Here is an 18,079-nt window from a genome sequence, read left to right as displayed (position 1 = left end):
AACTACCGTCGGTCATTCGTTCTGGAAGACCCTGGGATCGAGAAAGTCACAAAGCGTCTTTAATATTCATGAACTGCTTCCTGTTTTCCAATAAACTTTCGGTTTCAGTGGTTATTTATGCGCGGCGTATTCTGCAGTGTTGGATTCTTTATTCTTCCGTAAAGGTTAGTTTTAAACAACAAAGAAAGCTTTTTCAATATACTACAGTTCGGTCCAACTTACAAATCCTTAATATTTCAGTTTAGTGATGCATGAAACTGTCTTGAAACAAAGACTGCTTTCTTTTATCTCCAGGCAAGGTTCCGATGGCCTTCTGAAATATAATTCATGAAAGGAAGGTTTGGAGGTGAGAACTGTTCGGTTGGATCGTCTTCACAGTTAGTGTAAGCAATCGATAAGCAATTTACCAGTCCAAATAAAGCCGCAAAACTGATATTTTTAACCATACAAGCCACAATTCAAAATTTAAGCGTCAGCTTCCGCCAGTTCATTCGGTCGATTTATTAAGTATAAACAGTGCATGCATTTGCATGGCGTTTACTCACTGAGACTCACTGCTGTACAGTTTTCATCAAAAGATTCAGTTCCTTCTGTTAGTATTTGATTTCGTCTCCTTCAATTAGTTCTAGTTAATTTTGTTAATTTTCGAGCTAAATCAATCGGCCGAACTAAAAACGGTCGCAAACCTTTCGATTACATAGTGAAATTATTCTCTGTTAAGCCCTTAAACATATGTACACATTTGATAACAAAAGAGATGTCATTCCCTTTCAAATACGATTTTAGAATTAACGAAATGTTTCGAAACTAGCCATGAGCTTGTATTTGTATAATCTAATACGTCTGTTTATTTGGTCCATCAGTTGATTTCTTGCAATTCAGTTACTTTGAGGAGACATTGATGCCATAAGAGGCTTGAATTTTCTTTCAGGTTAGTTTTTAGGATTACCTGTATGTTTTGTATTTTCATTCTTAAAGTACTTGTTGCGTAAGTTTTTAAAAGAATAAACTTTACCACTGTTTGAAAATTTTGTGCGCAAATGATCACGTATAAACAAGCTACCTCTTTGATTTCGGTTTGCTCGAGACGTATTTTAAATTAATCATGGAGACATGTACACTGCCTACAATGATCTGATTCAAGACCTCGTAATCAATGACAGAATACGATAGTTTTTAGCTGATTGATCTCTGTGCTCGAAAAGCCGCTTTTTTTTTTCTCTATCTCCAGCTTTAAAAAATGAACGTTTTAAGTCGGAATTCACCGAAAATGGCGCAGTTTTCTAAGAAATAATGGCAATAAAATTCTGAAAATTTCGGGAAACTCATGAACGTCACCAGTTATTGCTCACGTTTTCCCATATAATTTTGCAGTGAATTTGCCGAAGTTAACCTTCTTTAGTTAATTCTTTTTGATAACTTGAAAGTATTATATTTTGCTTCAGTTATATATCCTCACTATAAGGGTTGATCAATCTAACTGTTTAAAAAATTATACACTGTCTGAGCAGCAGTCATTATTTATAGACTTCTTCTGACGTAACTAACATTACTTTTGGATTTTCACACTTCCGGGTTCATTTTCTGTTGTTTCTGTGTACCCTGATGGCCACTTTTCATAGTCTTCATTGTTCCTTAAGACGCTCTTTTCGTAGCCACTGGCACAAGGTCTAATTTACATAAATTACCTCCCGAATCTTCACTCTTTCTGCTACTCTGTTAAAAGGCGGTTATCATTGCTGTCCAGCTACAGTTGGGGACTATCTAGTAAATAAACCCCTTCAGACGGCTGGAATATTGGAGGATAATGACCGAGGCTGAAAGATTGTCGAAATTTTCTTTCATTTCTTTCATTTGTTCACGTTTAGTTACGGTGTTATGCACCTATCAATGGTTTGCCCCAGGATGGGGGGGGGGGGGGGGCAACCCACGGGAATTTGACATCGTAAGTTTTCCCAGGTTAGGGATTTTGACATCTAAAATGGTCTGCTGGGTTAGAAATTTAAGAGGAGATATGTGAAATTTGACATTCACTAGGTGCCCAGGGGTGGGGAATTTAACTCTGGATTCCAAAAAATTTCAAATTCCCCTGGGGTTGCCCCCCCCCCCCCCATCCCGGGGCAAACCATTGATAGGTGCATTAGGCTTTTGAAACAAACAACATCTATTTATAGATTGAGGCACCCGACTGTGTGATGTTTTTGATACTCATATATTTACCTTGTTTGTCGTAATAGTTCGCTCGGCCGCTTTCTTACGCACTTTTGATGTTTACTAAGCAGGCAGGTGCAGATCACTCTCCTATTTAAAATTTTATCTAATACCCTGATTTCTGTTAAGCGTGAAATATATATTTTTGAGTTAGCCAAGCGTTCGACTTTTTGTAAATGAAAAACCATTATGTCAGTCACGCAATGTTTTTGCAGCAAGCTTCTGCTTTTAAAAACGGCTAGTAGCCAAAGAGATTTTCGGCGAGACTCCACTTTGAAGATGTTTTTCATTTAGCTTTTAGCTTTTTTTTCCTTTGGTCCATTTTCATCCGTGTACCATTGGCCCAACAAAGTCGTGTGTCAAGGACGAATTGAATGTTTGCACAACAAAATAACCTAAGGGCCGAATCGCACTAGCGGACAAGTTTTAAATGTCATAACATTTTTTACAAAAACAAAATTGTCGCGACAAGTCAGAGACATTTTGAAGAAAACAAAAGGTGTAATTATTAGTACAATAGCGCTGCACGTGCTTCTGGCATCCCTGTACATTTCTCAGCACGGTCGTCTTGGGCAAACATAAAATAAGCAGTACAACGCGGTAAAAAAAATTCTCAAACAATTCGCATTTAAAGTACGCGTCTTCTTATGCAGTAGAATAATGAGTCGTCTCAAGATAACTTTTTCTTTTCTCATTCTTACATTTGGCCGAAACACTTCACTTAAAAATATGCTTTGCCTCTCGCGAAAAGATTTTGTGGCTGGATTATGATAGTGAGAGCCACATCACGGTGCATACTATCCCAACAATTTTACGAGTGCGTGTTGTTTTTCGGTGCAATTTGGGCCAAACACAATAGCCAATCAACAACGTATTGTTATCTGGCATTACGAGGGGCATGGGAATGCGACTTGTCATGAATTGTCCTGCCTTGAGGCAGGACATCGGCCCCTTTGATGATTTGTCCGTTTTGATAAAATTTGCCCTTGTCCAACAAGTCGTTCGCACTTGTCTTTGCAATTGTTTGACAACATCTATCGCACGTGCAACGCGGACCAATCATAAGACAACTGCTTCTTTGTTTTCCTGAAATGTTGGACAAGTTCTAAGTCTCAAAAAACGCACTCGCACTTGTTTTCTGTAACAAGTGACACGTTAATGTTGAAATCTACCAATTGTTACAAAATTTGTCCGCTAGTGCGATTCGGCCCTAATTTTGGTTCTTGATGTAAAAACTTTACTCGCACACTTTTCAAGAGCTCGGAAAACAAAATGGAAATGTAAAGTTATTATATAATAATTTCTACAGGCCAGAAAGGAATTTTTGAAAGGATCGGTTAAGCCATCGACGTGAAATAATTGACGGCAAAATGAAAAACTTGCCCTTTGGCGCGGATAATTAATTAAATTTCATCACAACATGCTAATTTCACGGCTTTTTAGTATTCAAAATTTTAATGCTATTCTCACTGAAAGCACAAACACCCCTAATTCCTTTGGGATATTACTTGTTCACTTCCCTGCTTCTGTATGATAGGGAGTCAACTGTGCATAATTTTTGGCTAAATTAGTATAAATAGGCCCGTTTTATCATGCTTTTCCCTCTCTTCGCGGCGGACGCAAGATATCAGATCGTCGCCCCACCCTCCTCCCCGCAGCGATGGCTTACCTTTGCGCCTTAGCTCCCGCTCCTTTCCGCCTCCGAGCTCTCCTCTTCCCATATCTTATCCCAACCTGGGGCGTTTTGGAGTGGGGGAATTTATTACAATTCAAATGTAATTCTTGGCCTCATCTTGAATTTTTTTTTCACATTTAGTTGGGATTTTTGGGATTTTAAAACGAACAGCATCTGTTATCTGATACGCGTGATCTAATGCATGCCCATTTTTAAGTCGTGAATGCAATGAACGACTTATTGCGGTCTGCTGGAGAAATTCAATTAAATTTGTGTAAACTCCCTTGGTAACCTGGCAATTTTATATTAAGTTTAAATTAAGTTCAAAATGGCGGATGAACGTGGACAAGGGCTGGTTTGAGTGGTTTCCCAAGTTGTAATGCGAACTTGTGGATGTACATCAGGAGAATACGAATATTTTTTCCTTCCTGGAAGGAATTTTTCTAGTGAGGCCAGTGCTCGAATCCACATTTACACACAATGCAACGGAAAGGATGGCCAAGGAAGCAAGAAACTTGCACGCCGATCAATAGCTTATTTTGAAAGTCCGCGGATATGAAATTATCTTTCATTGAAATGCAGTCAAATAGTTGGTAAGTAATAAATCACCCTAAATAAGGCTGTATTTTCCGCTACAAATTAGTCTCACTCAGCAAGATTTAACTGATGCGTTTCGAAACAATTAGAGATATCTATAGTTGGCTTGCTTTGTCTTTCGGTCGATCATTCATTTGCACGTTCGTCAAGTTTTTGTATCTAGTAATATTTTATATTCGTTGTCACACTCTCGTTAACGAAGTTCCCAAGTACATCTATCTCGTGACTTAAACTTAAATCAAAATTTCCTCTGGCATTCGTAGCTCATTAGGTAGCAAGCCTTATGTGAATGATAAATTTGCTCTGCTTTTAAAGGCAAAACTACATTTGTAAACACAGTATTCTTGGTTTTCACGTGACGTCATCAAAATTCAAAATCCAGAATCGCAATTCCCCTGAGCTTTTATTTTTCACTGGCTATTAGACGTCCTTAATATATATCTTGTTGAAGGTTTTTAGCTCGATAGCATTCGCCGTCTTTAAGATAGAGCATTTTGAATTTCGAAGTTTTACGCCACACGAGATCCAAGATGGCCGCCAGAAGGCTGTAACGTTCTCTTTAAAAAATGCCTCATCTTGCGATTTTTAACAATCTGAACAGTTGAGGTTTTGCGAGAAGTGTTCATGTAAATGTTTACTTGTTTATGAGGGTGATCTGACCACTTTTTGTAGGAGAATTTAATGCACATAGAATTTTGAATTAATTTACAGATTCGCCAAAACAATATTTATGGGTTAGAGACTGTTGTGAGTGTTTTGTTGACAAATACACGTACGCGCTGGCCGCACAATGAACGAGAAATTTTCAATACTGCACGAGGCGTAGCCGAGTGCAGTATTGAAAATTTCGAGTTCATTGTGAGGCCAGCAAGTGCGTGTATTTGTCAACAAAACACGAACGGACAGACTCTAACCCTTTTAATATACAATCTGAGTACACTGCAAGCGATTAACGAACTTCAAACAATAAAGTTTAAAAGTAAGAAGTGTAGTACATAATTACACAGGATTAGATCAATAATATAAAAATCACAAATAAGCCGTACAGAAATAAAGCTTAAAATGGTTCATAAAATTGTTCATCAGCTGCGGTCGTTCATAAATACAGTCAGCGAGAAGCTTGTTCAAAGCAAGTCGATGGCTTTCACAATCAAGCAACAAGCAAGTCAATCGCACACAAAAATGTATTTATTGAGCTGAAGTTTACCTTTGAACATGAAAGCGCTTCAAGTTGTTATCCTCTTCGATTTTGTTTGGTACAAACAAAATCGAAACATAATTTGAGGAATATATTTTTCTTCCACTTCTACAAGCCTCGTAGCTGAAGACACTTTCAATAATGCACGATTTTTGTGCATTATTGTCAATACTGCACTGTCGGAGTTTGCTGACGACAGGTAAAGCAAAATCACGTGATCTATTTTAACCAATGGCGCGCGTGGATTTTGGACAGTGAACGAAGATTGTATATTAACCTGCAATACAGCACATCACTGAACTCTGCATGAGGCTAGGCTGTCAAGAGGTGTGGGCTGGAATGAACATCCTGCAGTAACTTGTATGAAACACATGATCAGAAAAAGAATTTTATTTCAAATTTACTCTCATTTCACAAACAGTGAATACTGCTCTCTATAAATTGACTTTTAGCAGACTGTACAGCTTGAAAAATAAAATATTTGGAAGTTATTGTTATTGACTGCTGAAAACAAAGAGTAAAAGATAAACAAGCTTTAAGGTTCAGATCCTTTAATCCAACATGGCCACCAAATCTATGCAGGATGGCTGGCAATGTATAGAGATTATTTGAAAACGAATTAATAAGGCTGATTAAAATGCATTGATGATTTTGGTGGCATGTAAAGGGGTAAAGTAAACTTTTTGGTTGCAAGTAAAGATACCAGAAAAGGAAATAAGCAGCAGTTTTCATTTGTTACATGTATCAGGCCTCTAAATTGATAATAAATTACGTTGACTTTACTGTTTCCTGCCAATTTCAATTCTTAGAAGTCACATGTATGAGGCATCTGTTAGTTTCTTTTAATTATTTGCCTTCTGTCACAGTATCTGCCATTCTTTAACAGAGAAAAATGTATGTCGAATAATACCACTGTCCTGTATAAAATGGCTGAGTTACCTGGTTATTAATTAAAGAACCCTTTAGCAAATGTGAAACAGTTTGGTGAAAAAAAAATTCCCTAGCTTCTTTCCATTACCAGCTTCGCAGCATCTTAAGGTACCTCATATCTTGTTACCACTATACGTGTCTCTCTCAGCATTATTATTTTAAGCTCTGAAATAATCTTCACTTCTTAGCTGCTTAGCTAGAAGGCCTCGATGGACTACTGGATGGTTAGTTTTCAGTTAGAATATGGGGTTATTTATCACTTACCAGCTAGAATTTTAAACATGACTCAACTATGACGTACGTTTAACAGATTTCATAGACAATTACAAATGTCGTTTGTCAGCAGACATTTAAAATTTATTTTGGCTTATTCTGGGCTATCAGTTTATAATATACCACATTCACGACTTTGCTCATAGAGCCTCTGATTAGTCTTTTTATTCACTTTTGAAATTTTGCATTGAAGATTTTCTGTTATTTTTGATATTTATATGACTAGTTTTATTCGTTTTTAGGGTTTTAAAACGAACAGCATCTATTAAATTTAACGTGTGGTGTTATCTGATACGCGTGATCTAATGCATGCTCTTTTTATTTTATTTTGAAATTGTGTTTTGAAGAGTTTTTTTCTTGATATTTATGTGAACTCGTTTTATTCGACTAGGATCTACCAATACTGTAATTTTCTGACTCCATTCTTCCTAGCGAGAAATAAATATATTTTTTTGTTTTTCATTCAAGGGTTTTGAGTTTCAGTCGGAACCGAACGGCGATGGAGAAATTACCTGCAATGAATCACGCAAGCAAGAACTGGCGTTTGCGTGACTGCTTCCCAAAATGCAGCATATATATAGGCAGGTTTTTCGATCGAAAAATCAACTTCACTTGAAGATTTCGCGTGTTTAAAAGCTTAAAAGCTTTCCAATTTTTTCGATCATCTTTTTTCTTTGTTTTGGAAAGATACATTTTTTTAAAAACCTTAAACGCTTCTTTGTTTTAACGAAGTATTTCTAATTGTTGTTTGTTTTGGTCAGAGATCATTTGTAATGCCAATCAACTGGTTTGAGTTCATTTATTCAAGATTAGGAACACATCAAACGTTTTCAACCTAATCAGTAATTTATCCAGGCATGTTGATAAAAGCAGCTTAGGTGATGAAGAACATTTTGACACACTACTTCAACTCACAGAAACTGCATAACTTATGCGAACCTCGGACTTGTGTGTCACAGTTACTTAACCCAACTGCTGCTCGGCTGGCGCCACTACAAAATTCCTGAGGAGAGTGGGGGAGAAGTGTGAGGAGTAGAAGTGTGATGGGAGAGAGTAGAGTCAAAGGCTGCAGGGGGATGGGGGGGGGGGAGGGATGGGAGTAGAAAGGGAGAGATTCAAAGGTGAATGGCTAAGAAAAGGGGAAACGGGGGGGAGGTGGGGTGTTGAATAAAAATATATGCTTGATTGTATCGTGCAACCTTTGACTTTTGTTTTCTTTCTGGTTTTCTTATCAGAGAAACAGTTTTAAATTTTATGAGTAGTCTGCACTTTGTTAAGTGCAAAATAATAATAATAATAATAATAATAATAATAATAATAATATTTATATAGCGCTATTCAGCTAATCTTCCATTATACTAAGGTAAAAACTATAATCTTAAAATACCTAGGTTATTCAGTATTCAGAACAAAACAAAAATTTGAAAGCCTAAGCAGGAATTTGTCCAAGCTTGGACAAACAAACCACAGACTCGTGTATTACTCAATTAAATGGTATTTTAAAAGTTTTCGCTGTACCTGCCTTGTCAATAAGGTAGTTAGACATAACCGCCCGGCTTTAAGCTTCTTGTTTATTTTATAACCCTCCGATTAATTTTTACAACGCGCTTTATCGCCAGTAAATTTATAGGAAAAAACCTACGTAAAAAACCCGAAGTAACTGTGTAGTTGACAACGCCATCAAAGAGAGGTCAAGACAGGGACAAGTTGATCTTTTGCCACTTTGCCCTGCCAAAATAGGTAAATATATCTTCCAGCATTAAGTTGTATTTAAAAAGACTTCTGTAAACTGCACCTCTTTTACGAAAGGACGCATGCACCTTCTTTGCTTGTTCTATATCATGCCTCTACGTTAAACCTATAAGAGGGGCAACTGAAGTGCCTTAATCCAGCTCTCACTTCGATCCTTAAAACTGCAAATTGTTAAGTGCTCCCTGCGACTCTTACGTAAGAAAGCTTCAAGATACCCTCCCTACATATTGTAACAGTAGTAGGTCGGCGACCTCCTATTTTACGTGTCTTTCCGTATCAGAATTAAGTCTGATGCCAAATCTTTGGTGATTTTTCAAGCTTGCAGCAAGATGTCTGTCCTTGCATTTTTGACCAAACCCTGTCCGATGTGTTTCACTGTTTGAATGCATTTGTTCCATTTCTATTTTCCTACACTTCTTCTTTTCATAGAGGCAACCTATTGCGGATTCAAAATAACAGTCCATTTTCTTGAAATTTGATCTTCTTTAAAGATGGATAACAACGTTTCTTTAACTAGCAACATGCCACTCTGTATTATCTCATACAGATCTAGAAGACACAGCCGCTCCTAAATGGAGGGGTTGAAGGACGTCGTAGTACATCCTGTCTTTAGCGTCCTGATACCATCATTTCTTCGAAAAGTGCTACAACGTCTGAAATCTCCACAAGAGGAGAACGTTTCGCCTCACAAAGATCTCCAAGTAGAGAAATACACCAGGGCAGTTCGATTCCTATGTTCAAAATGTAAACCGGCAGTGTTTCGGAAAGCAAATTAAACAGTGTTCGTTGCCTTGTGCCCGAATAGCTTGATAAGTGATCTTGCTTCTTTTTTGGTTTTTCTAAGGGCAGTTCATATTTAGAAACAACTCCCACATGGCTTCGACTTTCCACCTCCATAGAACAAGTTGAAGCTCCGGTAGAAAACGTACAAATAGTACCTTGATTTTCATTCTCATCAAACAGGAACAATTAGCCATGGAGGAAGTGGAGAGAATACTCGAAGCCTTAAAAATCTCCAAGGAAACCGTAAACAAAGAAGAAGAAGCGAAATGTTACATTGACCTCGGAAGCGCTTACCACGATCTCGGCCAACACGAAAAATCCATTAAATATTTCGAAAAATCTCTTTTGATTTATAACGAAAGTGGAAATAAAGCTGGAGAAGGAAATGCATGCAGCGAGCTTGGTACTGCCCATAATTCTCTTGGCAAGCATGAGAAATCCGTTGAGTACTTTGAGAAAGCGCTTATAGCCAGCGAAGAAGCTGGAGACAGGGAAGAAGAATGGAAAGCACACCGTAATCTTGGTGGGGCGTACTATTCTCTCGGTCTCCACGATAAAGCTGTTGAGCATGTTGAAAATGCGCTTATAATCAGTAAAGAAATTGGCAACAAACGTTTACAACGAGAGTCGTACAACGAACTCGGTGAGGTGTATTATGCTGCCGACCACTATGACAAGGCGATCTCTAATTTCGAGAAAGGCCTAGAAATAGCAGAAACTCTGGATGACAGACGCAACCAGGGACTGTTTTACAATCTCCTTGGTAATGTCTATCATGCTCTCAGCCAGTATGAAAAATCTCTCGATTACCAAACAAAAGCGCTCAAGATAAGCGAAGAAACCGAAGACAGGAAAGGGGAAGGAAACGCTTACCACAGCCTTGGGGACATATACCGTGCTCTTGGCCAATATGATAAATCGATCGAGTATTTACAAAGAGGTCTTGAAATAAGCAAAGAGCTCCACAACAAACCAGGAGAAGGAACTTCTTATATCAGTCTTGGAACGGTGTATCATGCCCTTGGTGAATATGAGAAAATGATTGAGTATTCGACGAATGCTCTCGAAATTAGTACAGAAATAGGAAGCAGGCACATAAAACGCAGATCGTATATCAACATCGCTGCAGCGTATCATGCCCTTGGCCAATACGACAGAAGTCTCGAGTATTATGAAAAAGGTCTCCAGATCGCTCAGTCACTTGGAGACAAACAGGGAGAAGGAATAATCTGCAACAACCTAGGCACGTTGTATCACGCCCTTAGCCAATATGAGAAATCCATGTACTACTTTGAAAAGGGAATTAAGATCTACAAAGAAATAGGAGACAGACTAGAAGAAGGAAGAGCCTATTTAAACCTCGGGAACGTACACGATGCTCTTGCTAATTATCCAGAGTCGCTTGACTTATTAAAGAAATCCCTTGAAATTAGCCACGAAATCGGGGATAAACAGTCTGAAGGGGCGGCTTACAGCAGCATCGGTGGTGTGTATAATTCGACTGGCCAGCTTGAGAAGTCAATTGAGTATCAGCAAAAAGCCCTTGAAATCTATGAAGCAATTGGAGAAAAGCAAGGACAAGGAGAATCCTATAACAAACTTGGTAGTGCGTACAGTGATGTTGGCCAGTTTCAAAAGGCATTGGGCTGCTACGCGAAAGGTCTTCAGTTAAGAAAAGCGATTGGTAATAGGCAAGGAGAAGCAGCATCCTACAACAACTTTGGCAGCGTCTACTACGAGCTAGGTCAGTATGAGGAATCAATCGAAAATCACGAGAAGGCACTGGTTATCAGAAAGGAAATTGGCGACAAACGAGGGGAGGGGACATCTTACAACAACCTTGGTACTGTTTATAGCAAATTAGGCCAGTATGAAAAAGCAAATGATTATTTCGAAAAAAGTCTCGAAATCAGCACAGGAATTGGCAATAAGCTGGGAGAGATGGCATCCTACAGTAACATGAGTCCTGTATGTTTCGCTCTTGGGCAATATGAGAAGGCGGTCGAGTGTGAAGAAAAAGCCCTTGAAATAAGAAAGACCATCGGGGACAGACATGGAGAAGCTGTTTCATACATCAATCTCGGTTTTATTCACTATGATCTTGGCCAATATGAAAAATGCATCAGTCAATTTAAGAGAGCTATCCAAATCAGCGAAGAGATAGGTGAAAAGAAGCAACAGCGACAATTGTACAGCAATCTAAGTAGTGTGTATCACGCTCTTGGCCAGAACAAGCAGTCGATCGAATGTCACGAGAAAGCCATTGAAATCAGTAGAGAAATTGGAGACCCACAAGCAGAGAGCTCATCCTGCAACGTCATAGGAAGGACTTGCTATGCCCTACGCCAGTTTGAAAAAGCCTTCAGCTATTATGAATGCAGTCTTGAAATTGCTAAATCGCTGGGTGATAAACATGGGGAGCTAAAAACACGCAATAACCTCGCTGCTGTGCATGAAGCTCTTGGCCAGCATAAAGAAGCGATTGGGCATCACGAGGAAGCACTCGCTATCTGCGAAACACTGTGTGACAAGAAAGGAGAAGAATTATCTTGCAGCAAGCTCAGTAGTTTGTGTAAAGCTCTTAGCCAATACGAGAATTCTATCAGATACAAAGAGAAAGCTCTGGAAATCAGTATAGTCCTTGGGGATAAGCTAAAAGAAGGAAGATCTTACGGGGTTCTCTGTACCTTGTACCATGCTGTCGGTAAGGTTGAGAAGTCATTTCAGTGTGGGGAGAAGGCAGTTGAGATATTTAAAACAATCGGTGCCAGAACGGCTGAGGGAGATTCATATAGTCGACTTGGAAATGTCTTTTATGATCTTGGCCAGTACGAAAAGGCTGTAGAAAATCATAGTAAGAGTCTTGAAATCCTGGAAGCCATTGGTGATAAGCAAGGAGAAGCAACCTCACATAACAATTTAGGTTCCGCATACTGTGCACTTAACCAGTTTCAGAACTCTATTGAATCCTGCCGGAAAAGTCTTGAAATCAGTAAAACAATTGGAGACAAGAGAGGGGAAAGAACATCCTTTAACAATCTTGGCAGCGTGTACCAACTACTTGGCCATCAAAGAAAAGCAATTGAATGTCAAGAGAAGGCACTTGAAATCTGCAAGGAAATTGAAGACCAACAAGGAGAAGGAACATCCTACAGCAACCTTGGAATTGCATACCATGCTATTGGCGAATATGAGAAGTCGGCCGAGTACGAAAAGAAAGCACTCGCTATCAACAAAGAAGTTGGCGATAAAGTGCGAGAAGGAATATCTTACAAAAACCTTGGCAGGATATACTACATTTTTTGCCAAAATCAGAATTCAGTCGACTGTTTCGAAAGAGCTCGTAACATCAAAAAAGAAATTGGAGACAAAGAAGGGCAAGAGTTTTGCTGCAGCAGCCTTAGCCTTCTGTATAGAAATGCCGGCGAGTATGAGAAGTCCATTGAGAACCAAAAGGAAGCGCTAACAATCTGCACCGAAGCCGGCAATAGAGAAGGAGAAATGAGATGTCATGACGAACTTGGCACTATAAACTATTTTTTCGGAAAGTTCGAGGAATCAATCCAACACCAAGAGAAAGCACTTGAATTTAGCAAAGCAGCTGGAGATCGCAAAAGAGAAGGAACCTCTTACAGTAATTTAGGTACTATCTACCATGCTAAAAAACAATTGGAGAAATCAGTTGAGTATCATGAGAAAGCACTTGACATCTTCAAGGCGATTGGAGACAAACAGGGAGAAGCAGCATCGTGCAGCAACCTTGGAAACACTTGTCATTCCCTTGGTCAGTATGAAAAGTCCATAACGTTCCATCAGAAGGCGTTACGAGTCTCTCAAGAAGCTTGTTCCACAAATGGACAATTGAGGGCCTACCAAAGCCTTGGCAATACATATTATGTTCTGGGCCAACTTGAGATGTCTATTGTGTGTTACACAAAAGGTCTGGAGATCAGCAGGGAAATTGGAGACCTACTAGAAGAAGAAACATTCTACGAGAATCTGTACACCGTGTGTAATGGACTTGGAAAGCACGACGAAGCCGTCAATTACCAAAAGAAACTCCTGGAGATCAAGAATGATTTCGAAGGAAGAAAAAAAGAAGGACAATCTCACGAACCTCCTGCTCAGTGTGTGTATTATGTTTACGACCTTTACGAGAAATCTCTTGAGTATCAAAAAAGGTCTAGTGGAATAAGCAATGCAGTCAGAGGAGAGGAACTTGATCTAAGTGATTCTGGCACGCAAATGGAGATGTCGATCAAATATCATGAGAGAGAAATGGAAATCAGCAGAGCCACTGGTGAAAAGCTGGGGGAGGCAAGATCATACCGTAGTCTTGGACACAATTACAGGACCCTTGGCCAATATGAGACGTCAATTGAATATTTCGAGAAAGCACTTCTTTTAAGCGAAGTGACCGGCAGGAGAAGTGGTAAGGCGGCCGCCTATAGTGGCCTTGGAGGTGTGTATCTCGCGCTTTGCCAGTACGAGAAGGCAATAAAGTATCAGGAGGAATCACTGAAAATCGAAAAGGATCTCAAACACAGGCATGGAGAAGGAGCTTCGTACAGCAACCTATCAGGCCTATACCGTGCCCTCGGCCAGTATGAGAAAGCGATTGAATATCAAGAAAAGGCACTTGAAATCTGCAAAGAATTAAAAGACAGAGAAGGGGAAGCTGCATCATATAACAATCTCGGTAGTATAAACAATGCCCTTGGCCGCTATGGTTTATCGATACATTTTCAGGAGAAAGCTCTTGAAATCAGAAAAGAAATCGGAGACAGAACGGGAGAAGGAATATCCTATGTCAACCTTGGAAATGTCCAGTATTCACTTGGCCAGTATGAGGAATCAATCAGCTACCTGGAAAAAGGACTTAAAATCTTCAAAGAAGCTGGATTTAAAGGAAAAGAGCACTTGGTCCTATACGGTTTGGGCTTGAGCCATTTTCACGAGAAAAGCTTCTCAAAAGCATCCGACTATTTCCTTGAGAGCATTAAAGGTCACGAAAATATAAGGGGGTTTCTTAAAGATGAATACAAGCTCTCATTAGATGATCAAAGTATTTCGTTTTACAAGGGACTGACCTTACTGTTAATTTCTCTTGGAAAAGTGGATGATGCCCTCTGCACAGCAGAACGAGGACGGGCTCGTGCACTTGTAGACTTGATGGCCGCCAATTTTGCGATCCATGAGGCCAACAACACAAGTGAATTCACTTTGAGTTCTTTGACAAGCCTCGTAGAAAAGCAGCAAAATAATTTTCTTTTCATGAGCATCATCACAAAGCAGATCTATCTCTGGTTCGTGGAAAAGGGTGGCAAAATAAACTTCAACACAAACGTGCTCGAAGCAGAACTGTCAGCTAATAAAACAGAAACTTCTTTACAAGATCTGGTTACAAAAACATTAAGATCCTTACCTGTAGAAGACGGAGAAGAATTTGAAGACCGATCATTGTCAGCAATCTACGAAGCGGAATCATCAACTACAGAGGAACAAAGTGAAGCAACCAATCAGCACCATTTCCGAGGTAGCGAGGAAGAAGAAAGAGAGGCAAATCTAAAAAAATTATACCAAATGATAATTGAGCCAGTTTCTGGTCTTATCAATGGTCCAGAAATCATCATTATTCCCGAAGGAGGCATGTTCTTGGTCCCATTTGCAGCCTTGCAAGATTCCACTGGAAAGTGCTTGGCAGAAAAGTGTCGAATACGCCTCATTCCCTCTCTCACATCGCTTCAGGTCATTCAAGACTCCCCCAAAGAATACCATTCTCAAACTGGAGCATTGATTGTGGGAGATCCGACGGTTGGCCTGGTAGAGTTTGAGGGAAAGGTCGGAGTTTTACGACCTCTACCAAATGCCAGAGTTGAGGCAGATATGGTCTCCCGGTATGTCAGAGCACCATACTTTAAGCTGATTGGAGAGCAAGCTACTAAGGAAGAGGTGTTAAAAAGGATCCAGGATGTCGGGTTGGTACATATTGCAGCCCATGGTGATCCAGAGAGAGGAGAAATTGCCCTTACACCAAACATACGCACTGCTGAAATAGCAAACAAGGAAGATTTTATGCTGACAATGGAGGACATCGCAAAAGTCGGCATCAGGGCTAAGTTGGTGGTACTCAGCTGCTGCAATAGTGGACGTGGTAAGATCATGACAGCGGAGGGAGTTGTCGGAATTGCTCGGGCCTTTCTTGGATCTGGTGCTCGCTCCGTTCTGATGTCTTTGTGGCCTGTGAACGATGCAGCTACTAAAGTCTTCATGAACGTGTTCTACAGGAGTTTGATGCGGGAGAATAAGAGTGCAAGCGAAGCTCTTCACCTGTCCGCCAAAAAGTTAAGAGAGTCAGCGGTGTACAAACATTTCAGACACTGGGCTGCGTTTGTACTTCTTGGAGATGATGTCACGTTTAATTGACAGCTGTTGCGATCGGTGTGAGTATTACTTGAGTATAATTATCATCAGACCTTCATAAGTTCATAATGGATAAAACAAATTAAATTAGAACAAACGTGAAATGCTGCAGACAAAGCTGCAGTATGTCTTTCAAGAGTGACCTAGTCCACCTGGAAAATTACATATGGTCAGAAGATTAAATTTGATTCCTCCCATTATTTGCTCATAAATAGGTATTAGGTATAAAACAAACCCGATTTAGTTGAATTTCCGCTAAACCCTTTTTAATTTGATCATCAAGATAGAAAAGGGAAGCGAGTTTTGGTTTCTGAAATTCGGTAGTTTACACTCTCTTCATGTTTGCAAACCTGCAACGGCCCACAGAGATGTTTAAACACTTTCAATCGACAAAACTGTGAAGTCTCCTTTTTTCAGATAATTTTTCACGGGGCTATCGAAATTCAGAATTCCGCCAGACTTAAATAAAGATTTTGATTACAAAGCAACTAGTTATTTGTTACCGGTTTTCTACGGTATAACTCAACATTTTGTGTAACTCAAAACTTCCCTATCCACAATTTAATTTAACTAGATCTCGCCCTCTCGTCCTATAAAAAGGATAGCTCCTCCCTCTCTTTGTCACCCAATCCCTGTTTCAATGACTTAACAACATTGAAATATTGCTGTAAAGGATATCTGAGAATTATTTTAGGTTTGTGGTGGTATTCTCCTCAAAACAGCGTCTAACTTGATCTTTTCTTGGATTGTTTTACAGGTGGTTCCCATTATTTCGGCATGCAGAGATGAAGTTGTCAGGCGTCGCGAGTGCTTAATGGATGGGTAACCTTCTATAACCGTTGCTGCTCTCTGCCTGGCTGACTGTAAATAGATACCATCGAAACGCCTGCTTCAGGGATCAAATAACCTCGTGGCTGCTGCTTAAAGGGAGGACCACAGACCAGAACATCTCATTTAACGGAGTGGATAGTTTAGGTGAATTAGACAGATTTTGAAGAACACAAAAAAGAAGAAATAGGCAATCGAGGAACGGTTAAAAATGAACGAACAGTTCCTTAATTTTGATGACTGGCATTTAGATAGAATTGTTAGCTAACCAGAAAAATATATCGAAAAGCAGTGTCGTGCAATTTAACAAAAATCTGCAAACATTTCATTATTCTGCTTTCTTTTCTACGGTTAAAAATTTTTCATTAGGATCCGTTTACACAGCAGAATTTATATATGATAATGCAAATGCGGCCTTACACTACTGAAGACCTGAAAAAAAATTTTCAGGCTCTGAGCGGGAGTCGAACCCACGACCTTTGCGTTGCCAGTGCAATGCTCTACCACTGAGCTATCAAAGCCACATGAGAGCGGTCGTATATGGGTAATCCCTTTATGGTGGACATGATACTCGGCCCAAGTATATGTGAAATAAATGAATGTGTGTCCAGCAGTAGCAATGAAATATATATATGATAATGCAAATGCGGCCTTACACTACTGAAGACCTGAAAAAAAATTTTCAGGCTCTGAGCGGGAGTCGAACCCACGACCTTTGCGTTGCCAGTGCAATGCTCTACCACTGAGCTATCAAAGCCACATGAGAGCGGTCGTATATGGGTAATCCCTTTATGGTGGACATGATACTCGGCCCAAGTATATGTGAAATAAATGAATGTGTGTCCAGCAGTAGCAATGAAATATATATATGATAATGCAAATGCGGCCTTACACTACTGAAGACCTGAAAAAAAATTTTCAGGCTCTGAGCGGGAGTCGAACCCACGACCTTTGCGTTGCCAGTGCAATGCTTTACCACTGAGCTATCAAAGCCACATGAGAGCGGTCGTATATGGGTAATCCCTTTATGGTGGACATGATACTCGGCCCAAGTATATGTGAAATAAATGAATGTGTGTCCAGCAGTAGCAATGAAATATATATATGATAATGCAAATGCGGCCTTACACTACTGAAGACCTGAAAAAAAATTTTCAGGCTCTGAGCGGGAGTCGAACCCACGACCTTTGCGTTGCCAGTGCAATGCTCTACCACTGAGCTATCAAAGCCACATGAGAGCGGTCGTATATGGGTAATCCCTTTATGGTGGACATGATACTCGGCCCAAGTATATGTGAAATAAATGAATGTGTGTCCAGCAGTAGCAATGAAATATATATATGATAATGCAAATGCGGCCTTACACTACTGAAGACCTGAAAAAAAATTTTCAGGCTCTGAGCGGGAGT

General features: G+C 39.7%; 1 protein-coding gene across 3 annotated transcripts; it reads left to right on the top strand.

The window, feature by feature from the left end:
- Positions 1 to 72: 72 nt before the first annotated feature.
- On the top strand, positions 73 to 17,049 carry LOC144630659 (uncharacterized). Of its 3 annotated transcripts, none has more exons than XM_078489027.1 (5): positions 73 to 164; positions 295 to 346; positions 864 to 931; positions 9,600 to 15,862; positions 16,600 to 17,049. In XM_078489027.1, exon 4 carries the CDS (start codon positions 9,612 to 9,614, stop codon positions 15,843 to 15,845), a length of 6,234 nt encoding a protein of 2,077 aa, XP_078345153.1. In that variant the 5' UTR covers positions 73 to 164; positions 295 to 346; positions 864 to 931; positions 9,600 to 9,611; the 3' UTR covers positions 15,846 to 15,862; positions 16,600 to 17,049. The 3 variants fall into 3 exon arrangements, with proteins under 3 accessions (XP_078345153.1, XP_078345159.1, XP_078345166.1); XM_078489033.1 differs by having other exon boundaries at positions 8,504 to 15,862; XM_078489040.1 differs by lacking the exons at positions 73 to 164; positions 295 to 346; positions 864 to 931 and having other exon boundaries at positions 8,130 to 15,862.
- Positions 17,050 to 18,079: the final 1,030 nt, after the last annotated feature.

The sequence above is a fragment of the Oculina patagonica genome, chromosome 1 (assembly GCF_052425735.1).
Source record: "Oculina patagonica isolate OP01 chromosome 1, crgOcupat, whole genome shotgun sequence".
Classification (NCBI taxonomy): domain Eukaryota; kingdom Metazoa; phylum Cnidaria; class Anthozoa; order Scleractinia; family Oculinidae; genus Oculina; species Oculina patagonica.
Note: the sequence above shows the minus strand (reverse complement) of the source record. Positions and strands in the feature narration are given on the sequence as shown.